The sequence below is a fragment of the Anser anser genome (assembly GCF_964211835.1).
Source record: "Anser anser genome assembly, chromosome: 2".
Taxonomy (NCBI): Eukaryota; Metazoa; Chordata; class Aves; order Anseriformes; family Anatidae; genus Anser; species Anser anser.
In genome coordinates, this window is record NC_139721.1 from 49,703,106 (window position 1) to 49,730,452 (window position 27,347).

A 27,347-nucleotide genomic window follows, 5' to 3' on the forward strand; every position below is an offset into this window, starting at 1 on the left:
TTTTAGGGGTATGCCATAACCACTCCACCAGCAGACCCTACAGCCACTCCTGTAATAACTGCACAAGGAACTACGTGGTCCCATCCATCAAATATTTAAATACATCTTTTTTTATAAAAACACAAACACACATCTAAATAAACAAAATACATGAATAGGAAGATACATTTTTATATACACACCCACTATACTTTATATAGTATATTTGTATACATATAAATGTATCTTCACTTTATACGACTATATAAAATCTGTCTATACTTTGTTCTTTTATTTTGGCTTAAGGTATATAAATACTTGCTTATTTTATGATCTCCTTTTAAAAGGTATTCTCTTTGGTTGAGCCTATCCCTGGCTGCATAGTGCTTAAACGTTTTATTCTTCTCTATCCTAGAACACTATTTTATTCCTAAGTATCCTACAGTGATCTTTGGCCTGTCTGCCTGTGTAAAAGCATTGCCTTGCCTCTGTGATACTGTATGTTCTTACTCTCCCATAAAACACCTCTACAGAATCCTTCATAATCTAGTGGACAGCAGTCATCATTGCCTAAGAGAACTCTGTGCATAGCTGTCAACCAAATTTAAATGTTACAATGCTTATCTTCTTGTGAATAAAGCATAGAACTGAGTACAAACAGATGCAAATTAAAAAGAGAAAAAATTGATATTCTAATTTAAACAATGTAGAAACACGGTGCTATACATTTGCCCCAACACTGTAAGAAAAACACTTAGACTCTATGGATTTCTATACTTCTGAACTATTAACAGTAGATACCTTTCATATTTAATTCAGTTTTATTACAAGTAGATAAAACTATTATTGCAATAAGAAAAGGGTTATATAAAAAAAATCCAGTGCAAAATGAAAGCATCCTACAAAATCTGCATTTCTGTTCCCATTGACAGGCGTTTAAGACCTTGCAAGAACAACTGTGATCTCAGTGACTTCAAAGAAGTTACTTAATAACACAAAGATTAGACAGGATTTGCTGAAGTTGTAACTGTTGACTTCAAAGAAAGAAAAAAAAGGAGACTCGTTGTTTGACAGGTGCAAAAATTAATACAAAATGTATTAACACAATATGAAACAAACGTACATTAAATAGTTTTGTTTCCTGGTACATACTTCAGATTTTCAAATGAATTTTATAAAATTTACATATTTAATGAAATGATTTATCGTTGTGGAAAACACAGTTCTCTATTTCAAGTTTATATTAACTATAAATATCTAAGGACAGGAAAGATGCTCTTCAAGTTGCCCTACTTCCCCATCATTTATGTCTTCTGCTCCTTGCCTTTCGGAGAGAACATTACAGCGTAAGGCTGCCGCCTTTTCGGACGTTGACAGGGAGCAAGATCCTCTTTAATATATCCTTAAAAGAAAAAGAACAAATATGAAGTAATAAATACAATATAATAGCATGAATGGCTTCAATTTCCTTTTTTGTTTACCCGCAGAAAACCTTCTGATTATGCCTCCCCGCTACCCTCTCTTGTAACTGGTTCTCACTTGAGAGAAAGTTGGGTATCCCGGGGTGCAGTATCATTAACGAAAACACTCAGCTGCTTTCTGGTAGATGACTGCACAGTAATGCAATACCAACAGGTAAGACTGAAGAGAAGAATGGAGGCTATGAACTGTTCATCTAAATGCAAACCACATTTAATTTTTTTTTTTTCCTGAAAAAGATTTTGTATAACATAAGAGTAACAAGTATGTTAGTACTGCAAATTCAGTTGGATAAAAAAAAAAACACACTTAAAAATGTATTCACTAGTCACAAAGAGGAAACTTTAGGCACATGCACTTTGTGGGTCTGAAGGGTATATGCGTCTGTTTTGAGAGCATTCTTTTTTATTAGACTTGTCAATCTGGAAGAAGCCAAACAGTAACCTACAGATCAAACACCCTTTGAACAGCTCTCTGATAAGAAAAGTGTATAGGAAATTTCTGTAACATGCTCAACTTAGCTAACACTGACAGTAAGCAGACACTTTATGCAGATCAGTTACAGCATCTGGCTTTTGTCAAACCCTTACTGTTTATCAGCAATAACATCCGCTGAAGTGAGAGTAGTAGATTCTGACTTCATAGTTGGAAAATGCTTTCTTTACAACCCCCAGTTATTAAAAAAAAAATAATAATCCAATTGGTTCAAGGTACCGCTAAGAAACAGAAAATATACCCTACATACCCCCCTACTTCTGAGTGACAACTGCAATTGTTCGGTAGCCTCTCTAGCATCCTTGCTGCACTCTTGTGTAACACGGCTTTTATGAAGAAAGGGCAGATGTAAAGTCTGCCTTTAATATGCTGTTGAGGACCATTAACAACTGAATAGCTCTTACCCTAGCAGAACAAGAAGATTGCTAAGAAGCTAATTTTAACAAGCATGCAAGCAGATTCCAAAGGGGTAGTAAAAGGCAATTTCCCTAACACGGTATCTCGATTGCCTGATGTTATAAATGGACATGGCTTAGCATTTAGACCAGCTTTCTCATTGGCTGGAACAGGTACAAGGCAACCAAGATTGGAAGAGGAAGGACTATGATTTGTTCATCTTAAAAGATAGTGATCAAGAAGGCTCTACAATGACAATTCTGTCTCATTACCTAAGGTAAAAGAGGAATGGACCTGCCACAGCCAAGCCCTACCTAGCTGGACACAAAGGGAGGAGAGAGACAACGCACAAAGGAAGCCGTGATTCAGCAGTGTTCCTGCTGGACTGACGGATTCACTGTCCCGTATGTGATACCAGAAACGGATTTATGGGCAAGAGCAAACTTTCCTGAAGCCTAACCAAGCCCAAGGAAGCTTAATGGCCTGCCAATTTGGTAACTACCTTAACCCCTCACAGTGGATATTTAGGAATGGGGAACTTGACTTCAACAGGAAATCTCACGTTTGATTCCCACAATGCTTGGAGGCCGAAAGCTCTGAACACCATGTTTGAAACGCACACATTCCTTGGAAATCCAGGTTCAAATTTAAGCAAACTCAACTCTGCACATCTTGATTAAGCAGTATGACTTGCACTATGAAAGTTACATAACTATCTAAAAATCAAGGCGCTCTGTTCTGAAAGATTATAATAAGTACTATACTGTAACATTACCACACAAGAACACATCCATACCCCTGGCTACATTTTCCTTCACCTGACCTGAAACTGTTAAGAGAGTGGGGGAAGATAAGTGAAGATTAATGTTTTGCAACCAGTATGAGAGTAAAGTAACTCACAGACAGTTCATATAGAACTCCTTATCTCAGACTTTCACCACTTCTGAAGAAATATACGTATAGTACAGTACAAAAACTAATTTTTATACCAAACTCCAGGATTTAAAAAAACGTTTAGGAAAGAACAATTTCCCTTGGGAAGTCAAAAAAAAGTTCAAAAACCAAAAAAACCCCAGCTTTTGAGTTTCACTAATAACCAGGATGTAAGCATCTAACAACATCTGACCCTCAACTTTTCAGTTTTCATTTTGTGCTAAGGAGCCCTCAAGATACAGACAAAGGAGATTAGGGGTGCTGCCCATTTCTCCTCAGTAAGTACAATCTCAGCCTTTGCCTCTGAAAATGGTGACCCTGTTCTTGCTTTGCTTCAAAGACAAGGAGAGCTTTAATTAAGTTCTATAACAATACAAATTATTTCTGCCTTCTCTATCTAGGTTCTAGGAAAGTTTCTCTATGTTCCCTTCTTCCTAGTAGTACAGGTGCTGCTAAACAGAGACAATATTCTTTCAAACTTCTGGTTACAGGTAAGTAAACAGAGCTCAGAAAGACTGGGTGAGAAAGGCTGCTGTATGAGTATGAACTAGAGACAAATCCAGAAAACCATTTTAAAAATCAGCTTTAAAAAGTGCTTTATGAGCCATTTTTCACGCTAACCTCTTTCCATACAAGTTTGGGTGGAAGGAAATCCAACCTCCCAGAAATTTTCAGGTGTGTTTGGAGGAATGTAGCGAAATCTGTGTCTTGAACAGGCAGCTAGTTTCTTCTCTCTCTCTTCTTCTGGAATGTCTGCATAATACTGTGTGTTAGAAGAAGAAAAAGCCAAGTTAACACATTTATACATATACAGCAACTGCTTTATACAACGACACTGTCAGTCATTGTTTATTAACACAGTTATCTAAAAATAAGGGTGAAGACAGCCAAGAGTAAAGATTTGTTATCCCCATGACAAACATCTGGCCATTATCCTAAAAGTTTACAGAATTTACAGATTAACCATAACCTTACAGTGGCATGTGTTAACTTTATATCTTTTAACATACCACAGGTACAAGGTTTAGCAATGTGTCAAATTACTTATGTCAACAGTTTTACTGACTGATTTTGTGAAGCTGTGACACGGGTGTTGAATTAGACAGGAATTCCCTAATAAACGAAGTTTCAGTTTACAGTTTCAAATAAAACAGAAAAAAATGAAATACAATGCATGCTGCAAAATTATTTGCAGTATTTAAACTTACTGAGCTTATAGCAAACAAGTCAAAATGCTTCCTGCTTTATTATCCTCAAGTTAGGTGTGCATGAAGAGTCAGCTTAATGTATGGTGACTGACCACTGGGACTCCAGAAGCTACCTGGACATTCTCTAGAGCATGCAGTAAATTGACTAGCTATTTCTCCCCCAAACACCCCCTTTCTTTTTAAAAAAAAATCTGCGTCAGCTGAAAAGAGAAAAAGTATATACACCACCCTCCAAGCTTCTTTGCTGTGTGTTCCCTTAAGTAGCATCATGAAAAAACAGACTTTTTGGTGCAGTTCTTTAGCTTGGGATTTTAGTTTAGCAACTGATAAAAGAGCAACCTGACACTTAGATACCACAGGGTACCAAGGTATTTTCAAAGTTGAAAGCATTGTTTGGTTCAAGAGGCAAGCCAACACTCAGAGTCTGGATTGCACAAGAAACCTGGCCCTCATAGAAGTGGTGAAACAATTCCACCAAAATGATAATGTTGTGTTTCAAAAATGCAGAATTAAAACCTCATTCAGTCAGCTGGAACGTGATCTAGAGTGGCAAACAGGAAAGAAACAGAATAATTCTGTCAACAGAGGTTACTTCCTGTCTCCATCTACTGGTAGTATATCAGAAAACCTACTTACTTGGAATAGAAGAAAACAACAGGGATTTATTAGTGTACTTTACTAACAGATAGCAGGTAAAGTAACAAATACGATTTTGGGGAGGAGGATTTTTATTTCTGAGATGTAAATATTGATGATTATGTAGATAAGAGAGTAACCACATGACTACTGCATGAACTAGGAAAAGTAGCCTTGCTTCATTTTAGGATTCTATAGTCTGTGGGAATTGCAGCTTTACCCCCAATATCAGTTCAGATTTCTCGCCTTTCTACAAACAGTGACACCAGAACATATTCTGCTCTAAAAGCCCTCGTTAGTACACGAAGTTGGTCTAGTAACATATGGGTTTCCTGGCCAAGATCAGAGAGATTCAGGTCTTTAGTAGGCTGTACCCAAAATTTCAGATTACTGTTCTGTCTCCGACAAAGTCCTTGTACGTAGGACAAAATGGACTGCCACTGCCATAGGAAATACTCAGGAGTGGTGATGAGACCATAGTAAAAAGTTCTTCAGAGTATATCATACACTAAACCTAGCCTGCTCCAACACTTCCAACAGCACAGCCCTTTTTAGTCCCTGAATTTGGAGAAACTGAGTTTGTCACTGTCTGATACAAAGTTTCCTTAAACATCAAAAAGCCTACGGCCAAGACCAGAACTAAACTGGATTATCAACAGTTCAGGAATTGAGTCAGATGAAGTGAGGCCACGGTTACTTCGATGGACTTCTGAGACCCAGATGGAAAAATGCCTGCCACTCACTTAAAGATCTAGAGACTAATGAAAAAAGAGGAACAGGAAATCATCCAGTACACATCAACATTCACCGATAAAGAGTTAAGAAATGACATGGTGAGAGAGTCAACAAAACTAACTGAAAATTCTACAGTATCTGTGCAAACCCAATAGATTATTAGCTGAGTCTTATTTAAGGACAATTAGCAGTACACCTTATGTTTGTCCTTCAAAGAGTTGGAATTTTAGAAAACAGCCCACTAAAAATCTGCAGCGTACTGCACTGGGAAAGGGAGGGGTTAAAAGTTTATGATTACAAGGGAATATTTGTGGATCGAACAATGAAAAATACAGCAGAGTTTTTGAGGAAACAAAAATGAAAAAAACACAATCAAGCTAAGTGTGCATTCAAAAGAAAGTTGAAAGCAACTTTTTTTTCCCTTTTTACTTTATTTTGTATTGCAGTTGGCATAGAATGAAAGTTACCTATGTGTCTGCTCTACAGAAAAAATAAGTCTGCTGTTTTCTAGATTGAGATCACTATCCACCGCATCTGCAGTCCTCATAGAACATTTAAGCTAGGTTTTTCTACATATGAAAAGAAAAAGTCTCATCCTGCAGCACGTTCATCATGAAAGAATTCTTTACAGAGCTCCACCTTTATTTGCAGTCTCAAAAAGAGAACAAATCCTTCAAATACTAGTCATCAGTTTAGCAGTTACTTAGTCATTTCTGTAACTTAAATTTATATAAAAACATCTGACTGATTCTCCTGCTTAGAAGCGTAGCTAGACTTAATCACACTTACAAACGTTACTTTTACAAACTACAAGCAGTGACTCCTCCACACAGTCTCTCTCTGATCTCATACGAAGCCATCATAACAAGGCAAGACATCGTATCACATGCTTTACGCTGCGAAGTGAATGAGATGCTTCCACCACATTTTGCGATGAGGACTTAAAGGACTTAAGTAAGGCTTTGCCGAGGCACAAACAGAAGTGAAATCTCTCACGTCAGCTCGGAAGGACAGGTAATCCCTCCCACTCACATACTGCTTGTAGCACGCGGCCGAAACAATTTACTGATTTTTACCCATTCCCTAAACATTTCCTCAGACTTCACAAACTTTTCAAAACCTTGTGATTAATAAGCCTAGACTTTTCTAAAACATCATTTATGCTTCATCTAATACTCCTTTTTTCATAGGCATTTAATTTCAAGGTAGTTTTATTATGGTACAGTGATACAGCCAAGCATTACACATGTTCACGTTCATCTTGAATGGCCTAGACTAAAAAAATGTTTTCTGAAGTTTGATGTAGAAACCTAATATTGTAAAAATCGAAGCTGTTACTCTTTGCAAAGTTACCATTCTAATTAACATACCAGGAAGTAACAAGAACTGGATCGGCTGATCTATAGCTTACAGATACAGGAAATTGAAACAGTTAACAGGTGTCTCTAAGCCCAAAAAAAATAGGCTAAAGTTGTTGTTGTTGTTTTGTGGGTTCTTTTTTTTTAAATTATTTTTTAATTTCCCCATCCCTTCAGCATCCAGTTTTCTTTCAAACTATCTAAATTAAACACTTTTTTTGGGAAAATGGTATTTATAAGTTGACTGTAAAACTTAATTATTTGTATTTAATGAGTTTTACCAAAGATATTTTTCAGGAACATATTTTTGTCCAAAATGCACTCCGCTTTTTAATTTTGAAATTTCTTCAGCTAAGTAAACGTAACTATAAAGTGAACAGCAGGAGAATCTATGAAAAATGTTGGTTCTAAATAGGTGTGGAAATTATATGAAAAGACTCCAGGTATAATTCACACTTGCAGAATATTTACTTATTAGATCATTGTCTAATTAACTCTAGCCTGAAGGTCTACTGTAACCAAATACATTACCAAATAACTTTACTATACATGTAACTATGTCAATATTTTATCTTTATACAAAGCATCTGAAAGCAGTTCAGTAATTTTAAAGGAAGGGAAAACTTATGAATGGAAAACCTAAAATTTCACACTTTTTCCCCGCTAAGGCAAACATTTTTTTAAACATTTGTATGTATATTTACATTGGCACCTATGCTGGTTTAACTGTCTGAAAACACGGACCCCTCAGAAAACAAGAAACAAAACAGAAATCAAGACATATGGGTACAACAGGAAACAGAACATAACTTATTCCAGTACCTGTGAATTTCAGTAAATTTTGTTGAACTACAGAAACTTAAAATCATTCTTTGACTAGCTAATGTATCTTTTATTAACAAAAACTGGTTCCACAGGATGGATCTATACTGTGAGAAGTTTCTAGCTTCATACAGGCATAAAAAAAGTTATATGCAGTTGCTACAGTTAAAAAAACACAACAATACAACTTGATAAACAGCTTTGGTGGACAATTTTTTGCTCACTTATGCACTGAAGATGACAACCAGACTCATAATTTCAATAGCACTTCCTAACTTAGATAGCAGAAGAGCTGGAAGACCAAAATTCAGAGCAGTACTTACTATTTCACATTCCTTACAAGTATGGCCAGGCAATTTTCTTCTTTCTTCTTTCTTCCTAATAACCTCAATATGAGGAAAATCCAACACTGTATTCTTTCTGAAAAGCAAAAATGTTTTCATATGATTGTACATTCATTTCCTCTGTATGTCTGAGAAAATTTCTTTTTTTTAGAATACAATAATGGATAGTTTCAAGAAAAGAAAAAAAATCACAAAATATCTACAAACCCGAACACATTGCATTTCATATATGAATAAAATTATTTTTGTAAGGAAAACAGTCCCAAGGTTTTTAAAATATATTATGATCCTTAGTTTAAGATCCATACCTCCAGATGTGTCTCAGATATTTATGACTTTTCATCAAGTGAAAGTAAGTAACTTGATGTAAATTACTCAAAAAATACATCTTCTGAAGAATACATATTTTGTCTGGGACACAGAAGTTTTTACTCTGATTTCTGAAGGAGGAATATATGTTCTGGTTCAAGCACTGAATAGATTTACTTATTTTTTTAACCAATGTACTCTTTTTCAAAACCAGAAAACACTAAAAAAATCTTCTTCTACAAAGAAAACACGCTGAGGTGTTAAAAAAAAAAGAAAAGCCAATAACTACTTAACTGAAGGCCATAATATCATTAGGAAATGAAGATTCACACTACCAATGATGATTAGGCAGAAAGGCAACAGAGGAAGCACTAAGAGGTACAGTTGCTTACAATTCCTCATTTATTGCCTAGAGGAAGGGGGAAAAAAAGCCAGAGATATGGAAGTTTTTATTTGTACAAGCCACCCGTAGACTCTCTGATGATAAACTCGTGCATGGCTACTTGCCTATAGGAAACTGCATGGAACACAAAATGCTTCATTCAACAGGATTATAAAGAGCAGAAATATCATTCCTTTCATTTTAGCAATTAGGATATAAATGCCTCTCAATGTGTTTAGTTGTATCCCCACCTTCAGCTTTTATCTAATGCTTTTATCTAATTTACTGTGTTTTACCCGTGCATCTTCAGCTGCTAGTAAGCTGCATACAAACAGGTTTGTTTTATGGAAGAAAATGTTCTCTATAGGGAGGAAATAAAGAGCCTTAAAATGCCTGTATTAAACAAGCTACTTTTAGTTCTATTTTTATTAGGCAAATTACCTTTCATCACTTTTGAAATATGGCTCCACAAAAGCTTTCTGTTTGGCTTTATCTTGTTTATCCTCATGTTCTGTAAATATACATGAAGAAAAAAAAATTACACGTCACATAAGGTTAACAGACTGCCTAGAGAAATGTCTGCAAAATGATATGCTGGAAATTATTAAGAAATATAAAAATGCCATGTGCATGCTGCTCTGAGGCGGCAGATTCAAAGAAAAAGTAGAAATAATATAGAATTGAACCAGTGATCAAAAAGCATTACTGGAGAAGAAGGAAAAGAGCAATGGACAAACAAAGAAGATGAGCAGAATTGCAAAGGAAAGGTTGCTTAAAAAACAAAATATTGAGAAATCTCAATATAGGCAGGGAAACAAAGGAAGCAAGCAATTACAGTCATAATCTACAGCCAAAAACTTGTGATTCCTTTAAGAGTCACCTCACCGTACAGCTTCTATTACATCTCCCATATTTGTGTGCATGCAATATAAACCAACCAACAGCATAATTTTCAGGTTGGTTTGTTACGTCATTACAATCCTCCATGAACTTACAAAAAATGAACTCAGAGTTTATTTGGCATATTTGTTGCTACAGAACAAAGCCTGACTTCAAATCAACTCTTGTAGTTTGATCAGTCTAATAAAGACAAAAAAAAATATATCCCACTCTTTAGTTTCTTGCTTGCTACTGTTATTCCTTTATCCTGCTCTTCTTCATGAAGAGTTTCTTTTTCATCACATGCAGGAAGACCATCTTCTGGTAGGCATGATTCATATTCTTCATCATTTGTCCGATCAAACATTTCTGTTATGGTATCATTCATTTTTTTTTCTCCTCCTATTATAAAAAACAACATAATGAACATCCAAATCAGTCTCTCAGCAATTTAAGAAAGCATATTTTGACTGAATGGATATCAAGAATTAGCATCCACTTCCAACTCCAGTAGTGATTAACTTGACAATACTGATACATTTATCCTTTCTGCAACCTTTCCACGGGTCTTTTAAACGTGTACAAAACTCAAATTTTTCATGAAGATATCTTGACTCCATTTCTAAACTTTGATTAATTGCTGAATCTCTTTGATATACCTTTAAGCTTAGAAGTACATAGATGAGATTTTTGTTGTTGTAATTCCGGCTTAATCCAAGCAGAAGGAAATATTTTCTTTAGGTAGGAAATAAACTACATAAATGTGATCAAGTTGCAACAGCTTAAAATAGAAACAAAGAAAAAAAAATAAACTCCACCCCAAAAAACAATAACCCAAAACACTGTGGCCCCCCTCCAAAAAATCCACAACCACTGTTGAAAGTCACTGCCCTGCAGCCATGATTCACCACTTACCATACATTAGATGTGATATAAATACACTTGGATTTATTTTAAATACACTAGTTCTACTTGTATACCATTAAAAATGAAACTGGTCTTAGAAATTGGTTATAGAAATCCTGATATGATTCCATGGCAAACTTTCAAAGCTCTTAGTTGTAAGCATGTTCATTACAGGTCAGAACATGGAAAGTATTTAACGTCTTAAACAATATAAAAGCACGGTACTAGCTTTGTCTCAGAACAAACCTTATTTACACAATGTAAGCTAAAATAAACAGACACCATCGATTCTATTAAGAAACAAACTAATCTCTGTGAACTGCAAAATAAATACGTGTCTTTTACTGTAAACCATTTTCCTATTATCTAATCACACATGGGGAAAAAATATCCTTTATTCTTTACTGCTTCACAAAAAGCGCACCAAAGAAGAAAAAAAAAGTCTTACTTGGACTGCTTTCCTGGTTTTGCTCTTGATTTTTCATTTTTATTAGTACACTTTCACTGACATATGTATAATCCATATCAACTTCCCCTCCAATTCTTGACTGAGAACCATCCTGAATAAAAAAATAAGGAAACATGATAACTGGACTCAGAAGCAACTGGTATAGTCATTATCATTGCTGTATATATAAAATCCTTTCATAACCATTATGAAAACTTTTGGACACCGTGGTATTTTTTTCTGCAGTAATGTATTCAAGATAAAGATGTAAAATCTACATAAGCGAATAACTTGTTTTGAAATTGAAATGGGAAGGATACATTGGGCGAATAACATTACTTGATAGACAAGAAATTCCTTGAAGTTTTCATGTTAAAATTCTACAAAGGAAAAAAAAAGTAGCAATAACACACTGACTATTTTCAAAATAGTCAATCTCAATTCAAAACACTATGATAGCTCTTAAGCTAGACAAAGCAAACAAAGTTCAGGAAAACTCTCAGTGATCCCATTAATTCTAACAACCAACATGCCCCCAAATCAAAGAAGGATAGTAGTCATGATCTATATATCTTCCATTACTTAACATAAAGATATGTCACCAGGAATGCTTTCAATGGAAAAATTATGAGATTTAAAACATTTTTTTGTCTTAAAATAAACATCTAAATACCCTCAAGACCATCAATTTCATACTGAATACCACATGGCAAAGTTTATCAAATACAAGACAGATGAAATGTTTTAGGATAACTGTACTGTACTATGCATAAACAAACATTTTAGGAGTGCAAACAAATATCAAAGGAGCAAAGGATTTTTGTCAGCAAGTGGTTTTGGACTGCCCAGAGTACAGTTCATGATATTACAGAATCACAGAATGGCTGAGGTTGGAAGGGACCTCTGAAGATCATCTGGTCCAACTCCCCTGCCAAGCAGGGTCACCTGGAGCACATTGTACAGGATCCCATCCAGGCAGGTTTTGAATATCCCCAGAGAAGGAGACTGGGCAAGCTGTGCCAGAGCTCTGTTACCCTCACAGTAAACAAGTGTTTTCTCATATTCAGCTGGAGCTTCCTACGTTTTCATTTGTGCCCCTTGCCTCTTGTCCTGTTGCTGGGCACCACTGAAGAGTCTAGTCTGGCCCCATCCTCTTGACACCCTCCCTACTGATATTTATACACATTGTTAAGATTCCCTCTGTTGTCTTTCCTCCAGGCTAAACAGGCCCAGCTCTCTCAGCCTCTCCTTGTATGATAGGTGCTCCAGTTCCACAATCATCTTCGTAGCCCTCCTCTGAACTCGCTCCAGTATCTCCGTCTCCCTCTTGTACCAGGGAGCCCAGCACTGGACCCAGCACTTCAGGTGTGGCCTCACCAGTGCTGAGCAGAGGGGCAGGATCCCCTCTCGACCTGCCGGCAACGCTCTTCCAAATGCACCCCAGGACACCAGTGGCCTTCTTGGCCACAAGGGCACGCTGCTGGCTCATGGTCAGCCTGCTGTCCGCCAGGACCCCCAGGTCCTTCTCTGCAGAGCTGCTCTCCAGCAGGTCAGCCCCCAGCCTGTTGTGGTACATGGGGTTATTCCTCCCTAGGCGCAGGGCCCTGCACTTGCCTTTGTTGAACTTCATGAGGTTCCTCACTGCCCAACTCTCCAGGCCCCTCCGAATGGCCTCACAGCACTGTGGTGCATCAGCTACTTTCCCGTTTTGTGTCATCGTTACTTCTAGAGGCTTTTTTCCCAATATTACGGAACATGCTGACTTGGTGCAGAACTGATAATTTACCTTTGTATCAATCACAGTAACGTCCATTTTGTACTGCGAAAGGTCAGCTCCTGGGTCTATGCTCCACTGAAGTTTTTCTAAGGAAGTTTTATCTTTCAGGTCTGGACACAGAATACGACAAAAGAAACAAATGATCAGAATTAAACTCTGGAAACAGCATCTGATAGTATCTAAAACACGAGTTGGCTTTCTCTTCAATCAATTCATCTTTGGTTTTAGTGACTGATTTTTCTCAAATAGTAAACATACTCATTTGGTATAAATAATTTTATTTGAAGATTCAGAAATACATCTTAAGTTTTTTGTCATATTCAGGGAGGACACCACGCCTCTGTGTTTGTACATTGTATGTAATACTTAAATACTCTTGCAGGTAAAATCTCTGTACTGTGCAAATCAAATGATATTAAAATTGGATAGAGAATATTAGATCAGCAAGAATACAGAAATTGAGTCTTAGACCACAAGTGTAGAGAAGTGTCTGGAACAATGGTTCCAGAGCTGGCTCCTCCTGATTTGTGAACTAGAGGTCTAGATTACAAGCTACATGACAATGCCAACCGCTTACAGATTTTTTAACCTTAAAATGCAAATATTTCTACATAGAGTATGCAGCATAACATCTTAGCTAAGGAACACTGAGACAATCCCAGTTATAAAAATACAAATTTTAGGACCGGAATCAGTTATGGGAAAGAAAATAACTTCTAAAGAAAATATCTGACAGAAATCTGTTCATTATTAAAGGCACTAATAGGTCATAGGGAATCTTGAAAGACACGATGGCTCATTATTATACTTGCGGACACTTTTCAAACATCTGACGTAGATAGGTTGAACTCAAACTTCCTGAGATTTAATTTCAGTATCTGTTATTCACATGCTGCAGTAAGACACTGCGTGCAGCAATAACAATACTAAATAACTGAGGAAAAAAAGGTTTCCTAACTTGTTGAGTTTACGGCTGAATCCAGATGATACATTCATCATACAGGGGAGGAAGAAGAAAAAGAAAAACTTTATGAAACACAGTAAATTATGATACAGGTTGAAAAGCTGAAGGTGATCTTGAGAAGTGCTGAATAGAATGAGACTAAACTGGAGGCAGAACAGAGAAAGTTATTAATGTGGGAGAAAAGAAGATACAAAGAATTGGATTCAACCACAGCATAGGCTGGCAGGGTTAGGGAATAAAAGGAACATTTTTGTTAGGTTACCTTGTTCGTTTTGTACTGCTTTGTTTTTTGATAGTCTACAAGGGTTTGGTTGAAGCACAGATGCTGGTTCAGACTCTCCATGTCCTGTTCTTGTTTTCTTTCTGTTTGGTACATGGCCACTGGGAACCTAACAACATATTGCAATTTTACTATTTCCCAAAACTCAAGCAAAGCATTTCAAAGGAGAAGGAAAAAAAGTCAGAAAAATATACCTTTACATCATCAAAAAGTTGCTCTGTGTCTACAGTACTTGGCAGTGGTGCAATTTTGAAGGGAGGGATTTCTTCTTTCATTTGGATCTGGTTTTTCTTATCCGGGAATGTTTTTCCCAGCATTGCCTCTTGTACGTAGGGTTCCTCTTGTAAATCTCTGCCAAACGAAGAGCTCTCGTTGGCATTCTGAATAGATGGTGGACCCTCAGGAAGGGGCTTCCTTAGCTGTGAAAAAACATCATGCAGAGTCACCTGTTTCAGTCTATTTCTACAGGTCTCCTCGCTCCCTTGTTTTTTCTCTTGACAACGAACTGCAGAGAAGCGATCAGACAAATCCAAGGGCTTATCAACCGTATGCTCCCCATTAACATGCTGAATATCTGATTGAAAGGGTACAGAGTTCTCTTTGTTGAAAGATGTTTTTTCACAGCTAAATGCATGCTCGTCTTCAACTTTCTTTCTCTTAGCACACCTGCCTTCTTGCTGCTTCTGGTGTACGAGAAGGAAATCACTCTTGATCACCTCATTTTTAGCTGCACAAGTGTTTCCAACACAAGTTACAGCCTCATTAGTATTCTTTTTCACAACCATTTGCCTGTTGATAGAGGCCTGGCTGATAACTGAGCTGATTTCAGTTCCAAGATTCAGTGGCGCAACAAAAGCAACATCTTCAGATTTTGATCTGCTTTTATGAGATCTAGAACTGGAAGGATTGTTGAAGAGGTTGGTTTTGACATTAGGCTTCAATCCTGAATCTAAAATACAGGGGGTATGACATGTACTTGAGTTGTTCTTCATGTTGCTAGAAGCTCCAAAAACAGGAGAAGCTACCTGAGAATCCCAGTCAACATGCGGTGGAGTATTCTGAGATGCATCTAAAAAACTGAATACAGTAAGAAATTAAATAATTTTCTGGTGTACACAGGGGGTTGGGGGAAGAAAGAGGGACATACAAAAACTATACATTTCCTATCAGTGTTCTGCACTGAAGCTGTTAGAGTATTAACTGAAATTATTAACCAGCATCAACTGAGAACAGAAGGAAAAAGAAAAGGGAAATTTTTGTTGCATTTAACAATGTAAAAGGCAAGTAAAACACAGACCTTGTCCTTCATTTTAGCACGATGAGAAGTTTTGTTCTACATTCAATTGAGAACCAAGGACAGAATTAAGTCTACCCAGGAATCTCTCCTACCTTTCAATGCAGTGAAATGGAAGAAAGTGGGAATGGTTGTGAAAGCAGCCTATCTAGGTTCTTGTACAGATCTTATAACCATGACAACTGATTCTCAAAGCTTCTGCAAGTGAAGGAAAAATCTGCAAGTCTTTTTTTTTTTTTTTAAGTACTCTTTTTTACTTGTGAACAGTAAAACATAAAAGAAATAATTCAGGGAGGGAGTGCGTACATAGAAAGCCTGTATCAGAAGTTTGAGAGGAAAGTCCACAGTTTTGTATTTTATCAGTTCCAAATTACAACTTATTTACTTGAAAGAAACCCATATAACATGAAAATACTTCGTTCTGTGTCTGTAGCTTTAAAGCAAACTGCTGTTTAAAACAACATTATTATTAACGAGTGGAAACACACCCTAAACTGTTGTCATCATTTCTTGATTCAGAAGCTGGATGTTGTCTTGAGTCTTCAGACTGCACGCACTCTGGAGCTTGGTTCACAACAGTATTAGTGTGGGGAGAATTCAATACAGACTGGGACTCCTTGCAAGTGGTGAAGGAAAACAAAGAACAGAAGCGTGAGAAGTTATTGGAGTTAAAATTTACACATATGCTAGGTTTGCGCATAAATACTCCTAAGTCCCATTCAAACAGAACTATTCCTAACTTTGAAAAAGTAACAAATTGTGAGAAAGAGAAAATTTTCACCAGTGGTTTTTAAAGAAATTTTATGGAAATTCAAAAATTCACTTATGCAAATGTGCAGACATATTTTGTCTAAAAAAAATTGTCTGTATACCATCATCTTCCCTGTACTTACCAAGCAAAAATTGTTAACCAGTCTCACCTGAGTCACCTTTCTCATCACCAAGTAAACTTTTTTGGTGCGTTAGACTTCATTGCTGCACAGAGGTTGGCAGACCCAAGGATTTACTCCACTGTCCTTGTCAAATTTAAAAGATGTGGTTCCTGCCATGTACATGACCATCCCACTTCCCCAGCCGCCAGACAGGTCAGCTCAGTTACATCTGCTCTTGCTACAGAAATTCTTTGGTGGGTAAGCAAAAGCAAACTAGAGTGAACTTACTGGAACTTCGAACACTTTTTGCAGAATTTTAATGCAAAAGAGAAAAATACTGTTTTCAAACAACTGGCAACAAAAGTTGATTCCATGAGAAATTTGGGAATAGTACTTACAGATTCATCCTGAACAGCAAGTCCAATTGTTTCTGCAACAACTGCAGCCAAGTTAAAAGATGGCTTTGGAACAGGATAGCCTCCCATCCTTGATTTACCTTTATAAGTAGAAAGAAGCTCACTTAATGAGTTACATACATGTTATACAATCTTATTCCACTTACACAGGCGGTACAAACTCAGAACTAAAAAGATCACAAATTAAAATCTGATCGTTATGGAAATAATTTGACCTGTATTAGATAAAATTGTATCTGGAAGTTGTGAGTGGAGCAGAGGGGCAAAAAAAAGAATTTATGCTGAGGACAAACTGCTGCATTTTTACAGAGAAATATACTTCCTATTTGGGTACGGTACCCCAAAATTAAAACACAAAAGAATTTTTTGTAGAGGTTACATTTCAAATTCATAGTCCAGGGCAGGAGCAGTTTGAGAGCAGCATGTAGAATAGTAAAACTGAATATTTATAGTAAAATGACTGTGCAGTATATTTCCAAGGTGACACTTCTCGTTATTATTCTTGAGTTTTTGTCAAGAAAATAAGAGATGACTTTCCCTTCTTTCAGGGGTTTAACATTATTCAGTTTACTTAACTGGGGTGAAGTAATAATACGATGTGAAATTAAAACAAGTAGAGTATGACAACTCTGACCTACATGAGCAATTCCAAAACACTGACTCTGTCATCTATAGTTAAATACTTCACAGGGAAAAAAAAAATAAAATCAGGGATATAAAACGTTCTGGTCAGAGAACTGTTTATGGAGAAAGTCTTAAAGACTTATACCAATTTACAATTATAGAAAAGGGAATAATTAACAGAATCACTTCTAAATTTTATATACTCGCTTCAGACTAAGTGCAATTCTCAGAGTATTTTATCTTATAGTTGAAAAATCTGACATAAGACAATTGGATGAGTTGACCATAACAAAAGAAATCAGCAGTAAGAGCTGCACTGAGCTTCTTTTTATTTCTTGACTCTAAGCCCTAATGCTATGCCACCAGATCACACATCTAGTGGCATAGAGATAGGCATTACAGGACAGGCAGCCCAGAAGTAGTTGTGATTAAACATAACTTCCTTTTTCCGGATCCTTTGTTTAAAGAGAAGGACCGTGAACTGAATCTCAGTTGTTGACGACCCTTCAGTTTTACAATATTTTCTCCTTATTTTGAATAGAATTAGTACAAAATCTGTCAATACACTTACTTGGTATAGGGGACAGCTGCGGATCACAGGTGTCTGCCACTAGTATCTCTTCTCCATGGTGACTGTTCACTTGTGTGGAATAGAGTGGAATTTTTCCAAACTCTAGGAAAAGTTGTATAAACATTATCACATGGTGAAATTAGATATTCTGTTCTGACAGTTATGTGTAGACACAGACCATGATCCTGATCTTAACAGCACTTAAAAATGAATTTTGGTATGTAAGTAGGTCCATTCATCTAAGCACATCTGCTTATTTTTATTTTAAGGTGACCGATTTGTCATAGCAATACAACTATTTCACATTAAAACTTTGTCTCACACATGTGTCTCCAGTCAGTCAGCTATAACATAATGTTGACACAATTACATCACTGTCTACACAAACTGCCTAAGCGCTAGGTATTTGATCTATACTTCACCTGTTAACACAGCATCAAACTATTGATGAGTAAATTGTCCAAGATGGTAAATTTTTGCATCAGCTAAGGTAATGAAAAAGTGAAAAACATGAGATTTGAATCATGAGCAATCATGTTTTTGCCATGTTGTCCTTTCCATCTGGAAATAGTTTTCCAATAGTTTTCCTTAGCTGTTCATTAACTGAGATAGGTATTTACACTGTTTCAAACATGTTTTAATTTAGTAGCTCAAGTGTTGTGTTTTTGTTTTTTTTTTTAACTCAAAAAGTACAGAAGTAGGCATGTTTAGAAAGGGTAAACTTCACAGCACCAAATGTAGATCCCTAAAATAAAAGGCACTAATAACCAATCCACCCTCTTCACCCCATAGTTGTACTACTTCTATTCTTGCAAAGCTTTTAGTCAAGGCTTATATTTAGATCTAATCACATATTTTAAAAAATACTTTATTATTATTATTATTATTCCAGAAAATAAATTAATACATTAAAAGTACATGGATTGCTTATTGTACTTCCTGTGTATCATTAGAATACAAGCCATTCATTAAAATACTTGGTATGCTTAAAATACATTATTTGGTTAAAATACTTCTGTGACATTAGAGAAGCAAGTCTGGAAATTAAATGTGCACAATACCTCTGAACTTAGACACAAAATGCAAACTGAGCATTAGTACCAGAAAAAGAATGATCATGTAGCTACTAGAATTAAATATTTGTCAGTTTCAGTAATATTTAATTGCAGGATAATTGCTCAATGTGGCAAAACATTTATTTCACTCTCCACTAGGTGGTGATGTAGCTGTACACACAAACGAAACCCTAACATATTTTTTGGTCAGTTTGGAGTTAAATAAGCATTATGGGCTGAAAAACCCTGTTCTATTTACACGTGGATGTGGATGAAGAATAATAGGAGGTTAAGACAAGCTCTGAGCATACTGCTAATAAAACAGTTGCTGCTAAAACCATTCTTCCACTGTCTCATATATTACTGCATAAATGGAAAAAAAAACCAAAAACAAAAAATATGCAAAAGAATTACTGAGGCTTTTTAAAAAATGTTTTTACCCTTTACAATCAAATGTAGGTGTCTTCTTTCCTTAAAAATATTTTTTTCCAAGCAATAAAATGTATTAAAGAACTAATAATACTCTCTCTTACCACTGTTGCTCTCCTTAAGTTCCAAATCCGGATGTGAATGTTCTGTGTATCGGATATGCCTGTTCTCTTTTTTCCTTCTCATACGATTAACCATAGAAAATGAAGTCAGAACTGGAGAATCTGGAATGACTCCTTCTTCTAATTCCAATGCTTGTTGCTTTTGCTCCCTGGAGACCAAATTAGGAGGTCAAACAAAACCCGAGTCAGCAAGATGGAAGAGCTTTAGCAAGCAGGCCAATCATATAGTTTAAGAAAGCAACAATTTAGAAGACACAGCCATCCCAATAACATCTGTGCATAAAAAGTAATACTACAAGAGAGCTTTTAACAACAAATTCAAAATTGCTCCATCAAAACCAAGAATGGCCTACAACCCTTGCTCTTCACAGTTGAGGTCAATATCCAACTACTGCACATAGAAAACTTCTTCCCTGAAAAAAAAAATGCAAACCAAGAACTGTGGAGTTGCTAGGTCATCCCTTTGAAGCATATGCTACTTTAATGAAAAATGCTGGGGTGGGCGGACTAGTGTGTCCCTCAATATGGAAGTTCCTCCATTAACTCAGAACGCTAATTGTCTTTAAATACAAAAGAAAAGCTTTCAGACAATTTTAAATAGCAATGAACAGCACGACACTAAAAACAATCCCTCTCCAGACCATTTGATGTTACCTCTAATTCACCTCACAGAGGTCTTCACAGAGGAGTACAAAAAGCAACGTAAATCTCGTATAACAGCAATGCAAGCAGTGCAAAACACGGTGAGTTAAGAACTTTTTCTCTCACAGTCAGCTCTAACACTACGTTGCAGAGTCAGTACAGAAAAATTAGCTCAACTGTGTATTTTCTTTCCAAAAACTCTATCTAGACATAGCAAGAAAAAAATTATTTTCAGTTTTTATATAAACTTTATAAATAGAGTTTGTTTAGTATTTAATGAGGGCATCGCTCCCTGTCATATGGTGGTGGTTGTGGAGAACGGAACAGGCAGAAAAAGAAGCATGAGGAAATCCAACTCTGCCTGCTTGGTCATCTTTGGTAGCACTTTTCCTTACGACTCTCAAGAGAAAACACGGGCCAAAGATAATTTCCTAACTATAAAGAGAAGGATGTAAGGTTTTCATCTAAGAGAAGAGGAGGCGATACGGATATTTCAGTTCGCATTAAAATGAGCCATGCTATCTTACATAAAATAAGTTAATAATGGGACGGAAAACTGTCAAAAGGTGTCTGGCTTGAGACAAGGAGAAACAAAGTTTTACAAAGTTAGGCTTTTTACCATGACTAACTGTGAATATTAGTCAAACAAACATTGATGCATTTACTTGCTTCTCTGACATCTTGATGTATCCTATTGTGCAATTCTGTAATTCCTCTTTTCTAGCACATTTACACAGAAAATACCATAACTGGAAATCTGTGCCATCTGTTGAAAATATCTTAAGGAACAGATCAAAACATGCAGTAAAACAATGAATTAATCCAGTTACATCACAAATTTAAGTCAGCTGACAGAGTTCTCTTTAAATTTACTGGCACAGCCTATTATGACAAATCAGATTAGCCTGCCTAAATATTGTTCCATGCAAGCCATGAGATGGTTCTTAAATGCCACCACACAAAAAAAAAGAAATAAGAAGTTGCCATATATACATCATAAATATGCATTAAATCATTTCTGAATTATGGAAGCATTTATTTGAGGTTACAGAAAATGTTTTTGTAGAAGTCTCCTTGCTCTTTCCATCCATAGATAATGAAACTCTAATCTGATAAAGGAGCAGAGAATTCAATTCTTCTGAAAGTTCGCTTTTATACAGGATTCTTAGATTTTCTTTTAAAATATTAAGCCTTGGGAACAGAACACACCGGATTGCAAAATCCTGATTTTATGTTACGCACTAGAAACAACCTGCTACCTTGTACCTATGTGATGGTGTTACACTGATCTAAGTTGTTCATGCTAAATAAAGCAACAGGCCGATAGTTCTACTGAAACAACCAAATACAGTGGCTATATTACAAACAGCAGAACCAGCCTTGTTAAATCAGTTAATCCACACAACTCGGTACTCATTTAGATATCCACTTAACATGCTGACCAAATAATTTGGTGTTACATCGATCATTCTCAACTTTCCTACAGTGGCCAGAGATTTTTACTGGAAGCTAAGTTGCAAGACTATGGATCAAACTAATAAACTTGGATGGATCTGTTTGGCATCAATTAATATTTATAATGCCTGTTCCTAATTGCTGTCAAGATATTTAGCAGACCCATTATTGAAAAGCAATTATATAGTGAAAGCATATAGAAATTTGTTAATACTTGGTCTTGAAGAGGAATGCTTCCAGTGTTATCAAGTACGTTCTGGAAAGATGAAACGCATACAGAAAAAGAATAGGATGATTAAGGTGTGAGAGGTGGGAGACAAACAATGAAATACAAAAGGAATAGAACTACAGGCCTTTCAAACTGTACTCTAAGCTGTTTTACTCTGACAACATGGTTACTTTCTAACGAACATAAAAAATTATACACCAAAAAAACCTTACAAGCCCATATATCCCATCCCACTCCCCCTGCCCACATATGAGACTTCTTCACAGATAGCCAAAATTGAGATGAATTTCACATGTCAGACCACAGATACACAAGAAAAGAATACAACCTCTGCCTTACAGAGCATACAGTACTTGCTTACTTTACTTGCAACATTATACAGTACATTCTTGGTAGCATACCAGAGAACAATCTGACAGTCAACTTGCAGCTATTTTTATGGCTTTCTTTCAAAGTATGTTTTTTTTTCTTTTTTTAAATTGTAAGTTTATCAAAAGTTTATTTCAAAAAAAATATTGAAAAATCCTGGGACCCTGACTACTAGAGAAACTACTTTTCTAGAGCCTTACCCTAAGAGGAAACAACTGTTAAAGGGCCTACAGAAAAATAAAAGAATGAGAGGTAAGGTTTTCCTATGCACTGCAAACGAACAGAATCATTCTGAGCAATCATGAAGTCAAACAGAATTTCTCCAACAGATTTATCCACCTCTTTGCATTTACACAGTTAAAAAGCAATTCTGCTATACAAAGATGCTAGTTTTACATTGTTAATATCAAGTGGCATTAGGCTATCTTTTCCCAGTCAACTAGAAAAGAGCAAAATGAAGTTTTAAAGACTTAAAAGTTACTATTTATATCCCCAGACATTACTAGCAAGATTAAAAACAAAATAGAACAATTCTCAAAACTTACTCCAACTCCTTCTGCAATTGCTGGAACTGTTCAGCTATCTTTTTATTTTCATCCTGCAAGTTGTTTTTTTCATTCACTGCAATTAATGTATAACAAAATTAATTCACACGTGGTAACATTGTATCAGATCTCATTTTCTCAGGTCTTCTAAGGAAATAGAATCAGTTCTAAAACCCTAATACCACATATCATCTGCAGCTTACCAAAATGAGTTTTCATCACTAAAAATGTTATAAAATGATAAAAATGGCAAAGGAGTCACAGCTACTAGATCCCAACATTAGTTCCACACAGTCATTAATTACTTTTGTCCATGAGCATGCAAGTATTGTAAAGGGGAATCAATTGCTCACTCAGCTCCATATACAAAAATTGCCACAGGACACAAGCTTGACCCAGGTAACTTTTGTTTGAACTTATTTTGTGATCACCAGTTACTTCTGAAGCCAGGGTTTCCTTAGAAAACCTAGCTATCAGTCATTTTGTGCCTTGACTCTAGGAATAAACAGAAGCAGCCACATTTCAGCTCCAGTGACTACCCTACAGCGTAAGATTTTCCATGTCAATCCAATTTCAGTATTAGCACTTCAATCTAAGCTAAAAAGGTGGTTCAAATGATTAGTAATTGGTATGTGTTACATTATTTTCAAACTGTAGAATTAAGTACCCCCTGACTGAACTTCTTGGACTTACAAAAGCATACCATATATAAATTCTATCAAATAACAGGAATTTATGAAGGACAAGTTCACAAAACATACTGCTTTGTCTTCAGACTTGTGGACAAAACTTACTAAGCTCAGTGATGAGTTTAAGATTCTGCTGCCGGATATTTTCAAACTCTTGCTGTTTCTTTCTCATATGTTCTTCAGTTACAGCACAACGATCACATAATCCTGCTCTTAATCTACAATAGAATTAAGAGAAAAAAGCTTTATAAAAGTACTGCCATATGCGAAACAGATATCCACACTTAACTGGCCTTTTGAACAGTGAAAACTTGAAAATTTCTGACAGCTCTGCAGAACACCACTTAGTAGTAAGTGCTGCAGCTTTATATGGGGACACAGCTGTACCTACACGTACTATCATTTGCATAAATGGCTATAGGTACTAGTTACTTCTAAAACAACACGTTTGTGGTACTTTCATGAAGTTGAGCATCCTACACCTTGCTGCTGAAAGACTGTCAGGTAGGCTAATTCTGTCAGATATAAATTAACATTTATTATAGGAAAAGTTAATTCAAGCAAATACAAATAAGCAATTGTTTCAGTAACTCTGATTACTCTTTTGCCTAAGAATTATGCACAAGAAGAATGTATCACTGCCATTAAGCAAAGAAATTAAATACAAAGGACAAATTCACAGTTCAGTCTGTAACAAATACCAAGTAAATGTGAAATCCTCTATCTAGACACCAATACTTAGAACTGGATCCAAAAGGCCTCATTGAGGCATTGCCTCCACTTTCTCTGCTCGTCTAGATCAGTTGTTCAAGGCTCATCTGTGGTCAGAAAAGGACTCAATAATCAGTACATCTTACCCAACACATTCATTCATGCTGTGAAACGTGTGTCCATTTTACAGTTGTTAACTAAACAGTATTTATTTGTGGTACACAGCAAAAAGTATTAGTATTGCCAAAGTGAAAGCCGGATTATTTTGCCTGCTAAGGCAAGATACCAGTTGGTTAAGAGTTCTGCTTTGCTGCTGTTAGCACATGAAACAAAAAATAGCTAAATTTCCAATTACGCAGTTTAATATTTGAAATAAAATCATCTTGATTTATGAGTATTTTAGTATCATGGAATTAGAGAAAAGGTAAAATACTGAGATGCCTCTTCATGCTAGCTTTTCTGATTACGTAATAAACACACTATTATCATCTCCCTGAATAAAGCAATTTTAAATACTATTTTTTTTTTGTTTTCCAGTATGTATTTCATCTGCTAAGGGATTAGAAAATTCCAACCACCATGCAAATGTCTCTACCTGTTCACAGTGAAAGTTTATTACCTGCCTGGCTACAAGTTTATGCCTAGTGCCTTTTACAGACAAGCAGAGCTAAAAGCACGTTTTGAGTATCGCAGCTCTAATACTTGTGGTAATGCAGGAATGTGAGAAAATAATTTCCTATGAGATGATCTCCAGTTCCCAGAAAGCTTCTAAGAGCCTATTAGAGGCAAATTTAACAAACATTCCAAAACAAGTATCATTTTTTTAGAAGATGGGAAAATGCACTGTAATTTCGTGTCAATTGGTTTTGGTTTGCTATACCAGATTAAACAGCAGCAGATATGGGAAAGGCAGAACAGGTCAAAAGGTGATCAGAATGGCTGAGTCAGTGGCAAGAGACAGAACCAATGATTAAATTTAATATAAACCAGACAACTGGCATAAGACCCCAAAACTGAAAGTTTTCTTAGTGAATTATTTCATTTGTTTCAAAATACATTGTATAGTTCACCTTTGGGTTTTGTATTTGTATTATTTCTTGACTGATACCAAATTTATGTCTAAAAAAATGAATGAAAAAGAATGTGTCTGTCCACCTCCCAGGCTGATCTGTTTAACTTCCATTCGTCTTTACTGAACTAAATGCTAAGCACTTAGAAAATAGCAAAATAACAATTTAATTCAGTCAGAAGAATTCAAATTCTACACTTTTCTTTGAAACACACTATTTGGAGTATTAGGAAATGACTAATTTACAAAAACCAAACATTCAAACCTGCAAAGTATACAGAGACACTCTGAAAGAACAAAACACGACAAACCCCAAAGCTAAAAAACACTGGTTCACCTGTCTTCTAGAACCTTGATAGTGTCATGAAGTGCCTTTTGCTGTTCTCTGAGCTGTTGGTTCTTGGTGTAGAACTCTTCAAGCCTCTCTGCATCCCTAAAATCAAACAGAGAAAAAGTGTTACCTCTAAGTTACAGCTTCTGTTTTTTCCAATAGAGAATTATCTCTGGTATGTTTCTTTCATACTCTTGGGTAATTCGATTGATCATCAGCAAAAAATACTAAGTTGAAGACAAATGAAGCAAATGTTTCTGACGAATAGTAATTTAGAGACGTCTGAGTTAGAAAAGTAGCAGCTAGTTTCTAATTCTACAACTAGAGCTGACCTTCTATAAATCTGATTTTTGCTCAGGACAAATATTCAGTTGAAGATAGTCACGGCATAAAAGCTAATAGTATTCAAGCAACCATTTCAGGAAACGTGAGCTCAAGTGCTTCTTAAATCACTGTCTTGCTGAGCCGTCAGGGAGCTAACTGGGGGCTTTTGCAACCAGGTCATTCTGCTCTTTTTTCAAGCAGCGAGTGCAACTTGTAGCATGGCAAACCACATCCAGTTTGTAAAGCTATAACAAATCTCAAGAGCCATTAAAACTTTAATCCCTCGGGCAGCAATTCCCAGGCTACAGAACATGGATTTCCAGAACATGAATGGGAAGCAAACTCTTCCCAAACACCTCAGAAATAGAAGAACTTGGGTAAAACTTCTTCTCTACAAGACAGGACTGTTTAATTAATGAAGAACAACTCCTCCTCAGAATAGCTAAGAAAAACTAGTAACATTAACTTCCCACCTTTAGCTCCCCTTGACATTTATTATCTGACCATAATATCTCTTCAGGATGCAAACAAGGTATAAGCAACAAGCACATGATATTTTTCTACAAATTAACTTTCCGAAGAAGCTCAGCAGCTGAACCTACGCAACACAACAGTATCTAAGCTCTGAGAATTCACTCCTAGCTCTTCTTTTTACCATGGAATCCTTTGTATATTCCAAGAAAGTGGGTGTTTTCATCATGCCTGAGATTAATTATTTAAGAAAGCCATGAAATTGGCTGACAAAAAACAGCAAAGGACAAACACAAGTAAAGAAAACATATTTACTAACTTGTTGATACAATTCTTTTACAAAGACTTACTTTCAAAACAGCACTCCCTATAAATATATTAATCAAAACACATTTGCATATTGCTGGTATTACATGATTATTATAGCAATACAGAAAAGTACTAATCATGGGCCATAAAGTGAATGGGAGAGCCAGGAGGATCTGTAGTATACAATCCAGATATATTTTATTAATTCTGAAATTTAAGAGTGGGTATTTTTTCTGCACTACCACCCAGACCACTATCGTCCTTTTCAACTGCCGATATAACATATAAAATGGTTAAATGTTCACAGCGTGATGGACCATTTAAGACTTACACTTTCACATGAGAATAAAGTGTTGAAGTTCTGTTATTTCAGTTCATTAACCATGTAAAGGCAGGCCATGGCAAAATGAGAAGTCTGAAAAAAAGTCTACATTTTTCTGATGCTTATGGCAAAAAAAAAAGCCAATGTTTTTCAGTTTACAAAAATTAC

General features: G+C 36.1%; 1 protein-coding gene across 6 annotated transcripts in view; it reads right to left on the bottom strand.

Annotated features, from left to right (window-relative positions):
- Positions 1–1,045: 1,045 nt before the first annotated feature.
- The window catches only part of RBBP8 (RB binding protein 8, endonuclease), a 42,279-nt gene continuing 15,977 nt past the window's right edge, over positions 1,046–27,347 (bottom strand). For 5 of the 6 annotated variants that reach the window (XM_083823935.1, XM_083823933.1, XM_083823931.1 and 2 more), the window contains 16 exons: positions 25,760–25,855; positions 23,748–23,860; positions 22,954–23,029; positions 19,696–19,862; positions 18,108–18,209; positions 16,895–16,992; positions 16,113–16,240; positions 14,525–15,407; positions 14,313–14,439; positions 13,096–13,196; positions 11,310–11,421; positions 10,187–10,357; positions 9,518–9,587; positions 8,365–8,461; positions 3,904–4,045; positions 1,046–1,381 (listed from right to left, as the gene is read on the bottom strand). In XM_083823935.1, the coding sequence (XP_083680061.1) occupies positions 1,284–1,381; positions 3,904–4,045; positions 8,365–8,461; positions 9,518–9,587; positions 10,187–10,357; positions 11,310–11,421; positions 13,096–13,196; positions 14,313–14,439; positions 14,525–15,407; positions 16,113–16,240; positions 16,895–16,992; positions 18,108–18,209; positions 19,696–19,862; positions 22,954–23,029; positions 23,748–23,860; positions 25,760–25,855 (2,581 nt within the window). In that variant the 3' untranslated portion in view covers positions 1,046–1,283. Of the gene's footprint in view, positions 1,382–3,903; positions 4,046–8,364; positions 8,462–8,522; positions 9,104–9,517; positions 9,588–10,186; positions 10,358–11,309; positions 11,422–13,095; positions 13,197–14,312; positions 14,440–14,524; positions 15,408–16,112; positions 16,241–16,894; positions 16,993–18,107; positions 18,210–19,695; positions 19,863–22,953; positions 23,030–23,747; positions 23,861–25,759; positions 25,856–27,347 lie in introns of those variants that run through there. The other variant, XM_083823936.1, reaches the window with a different exon arrangement.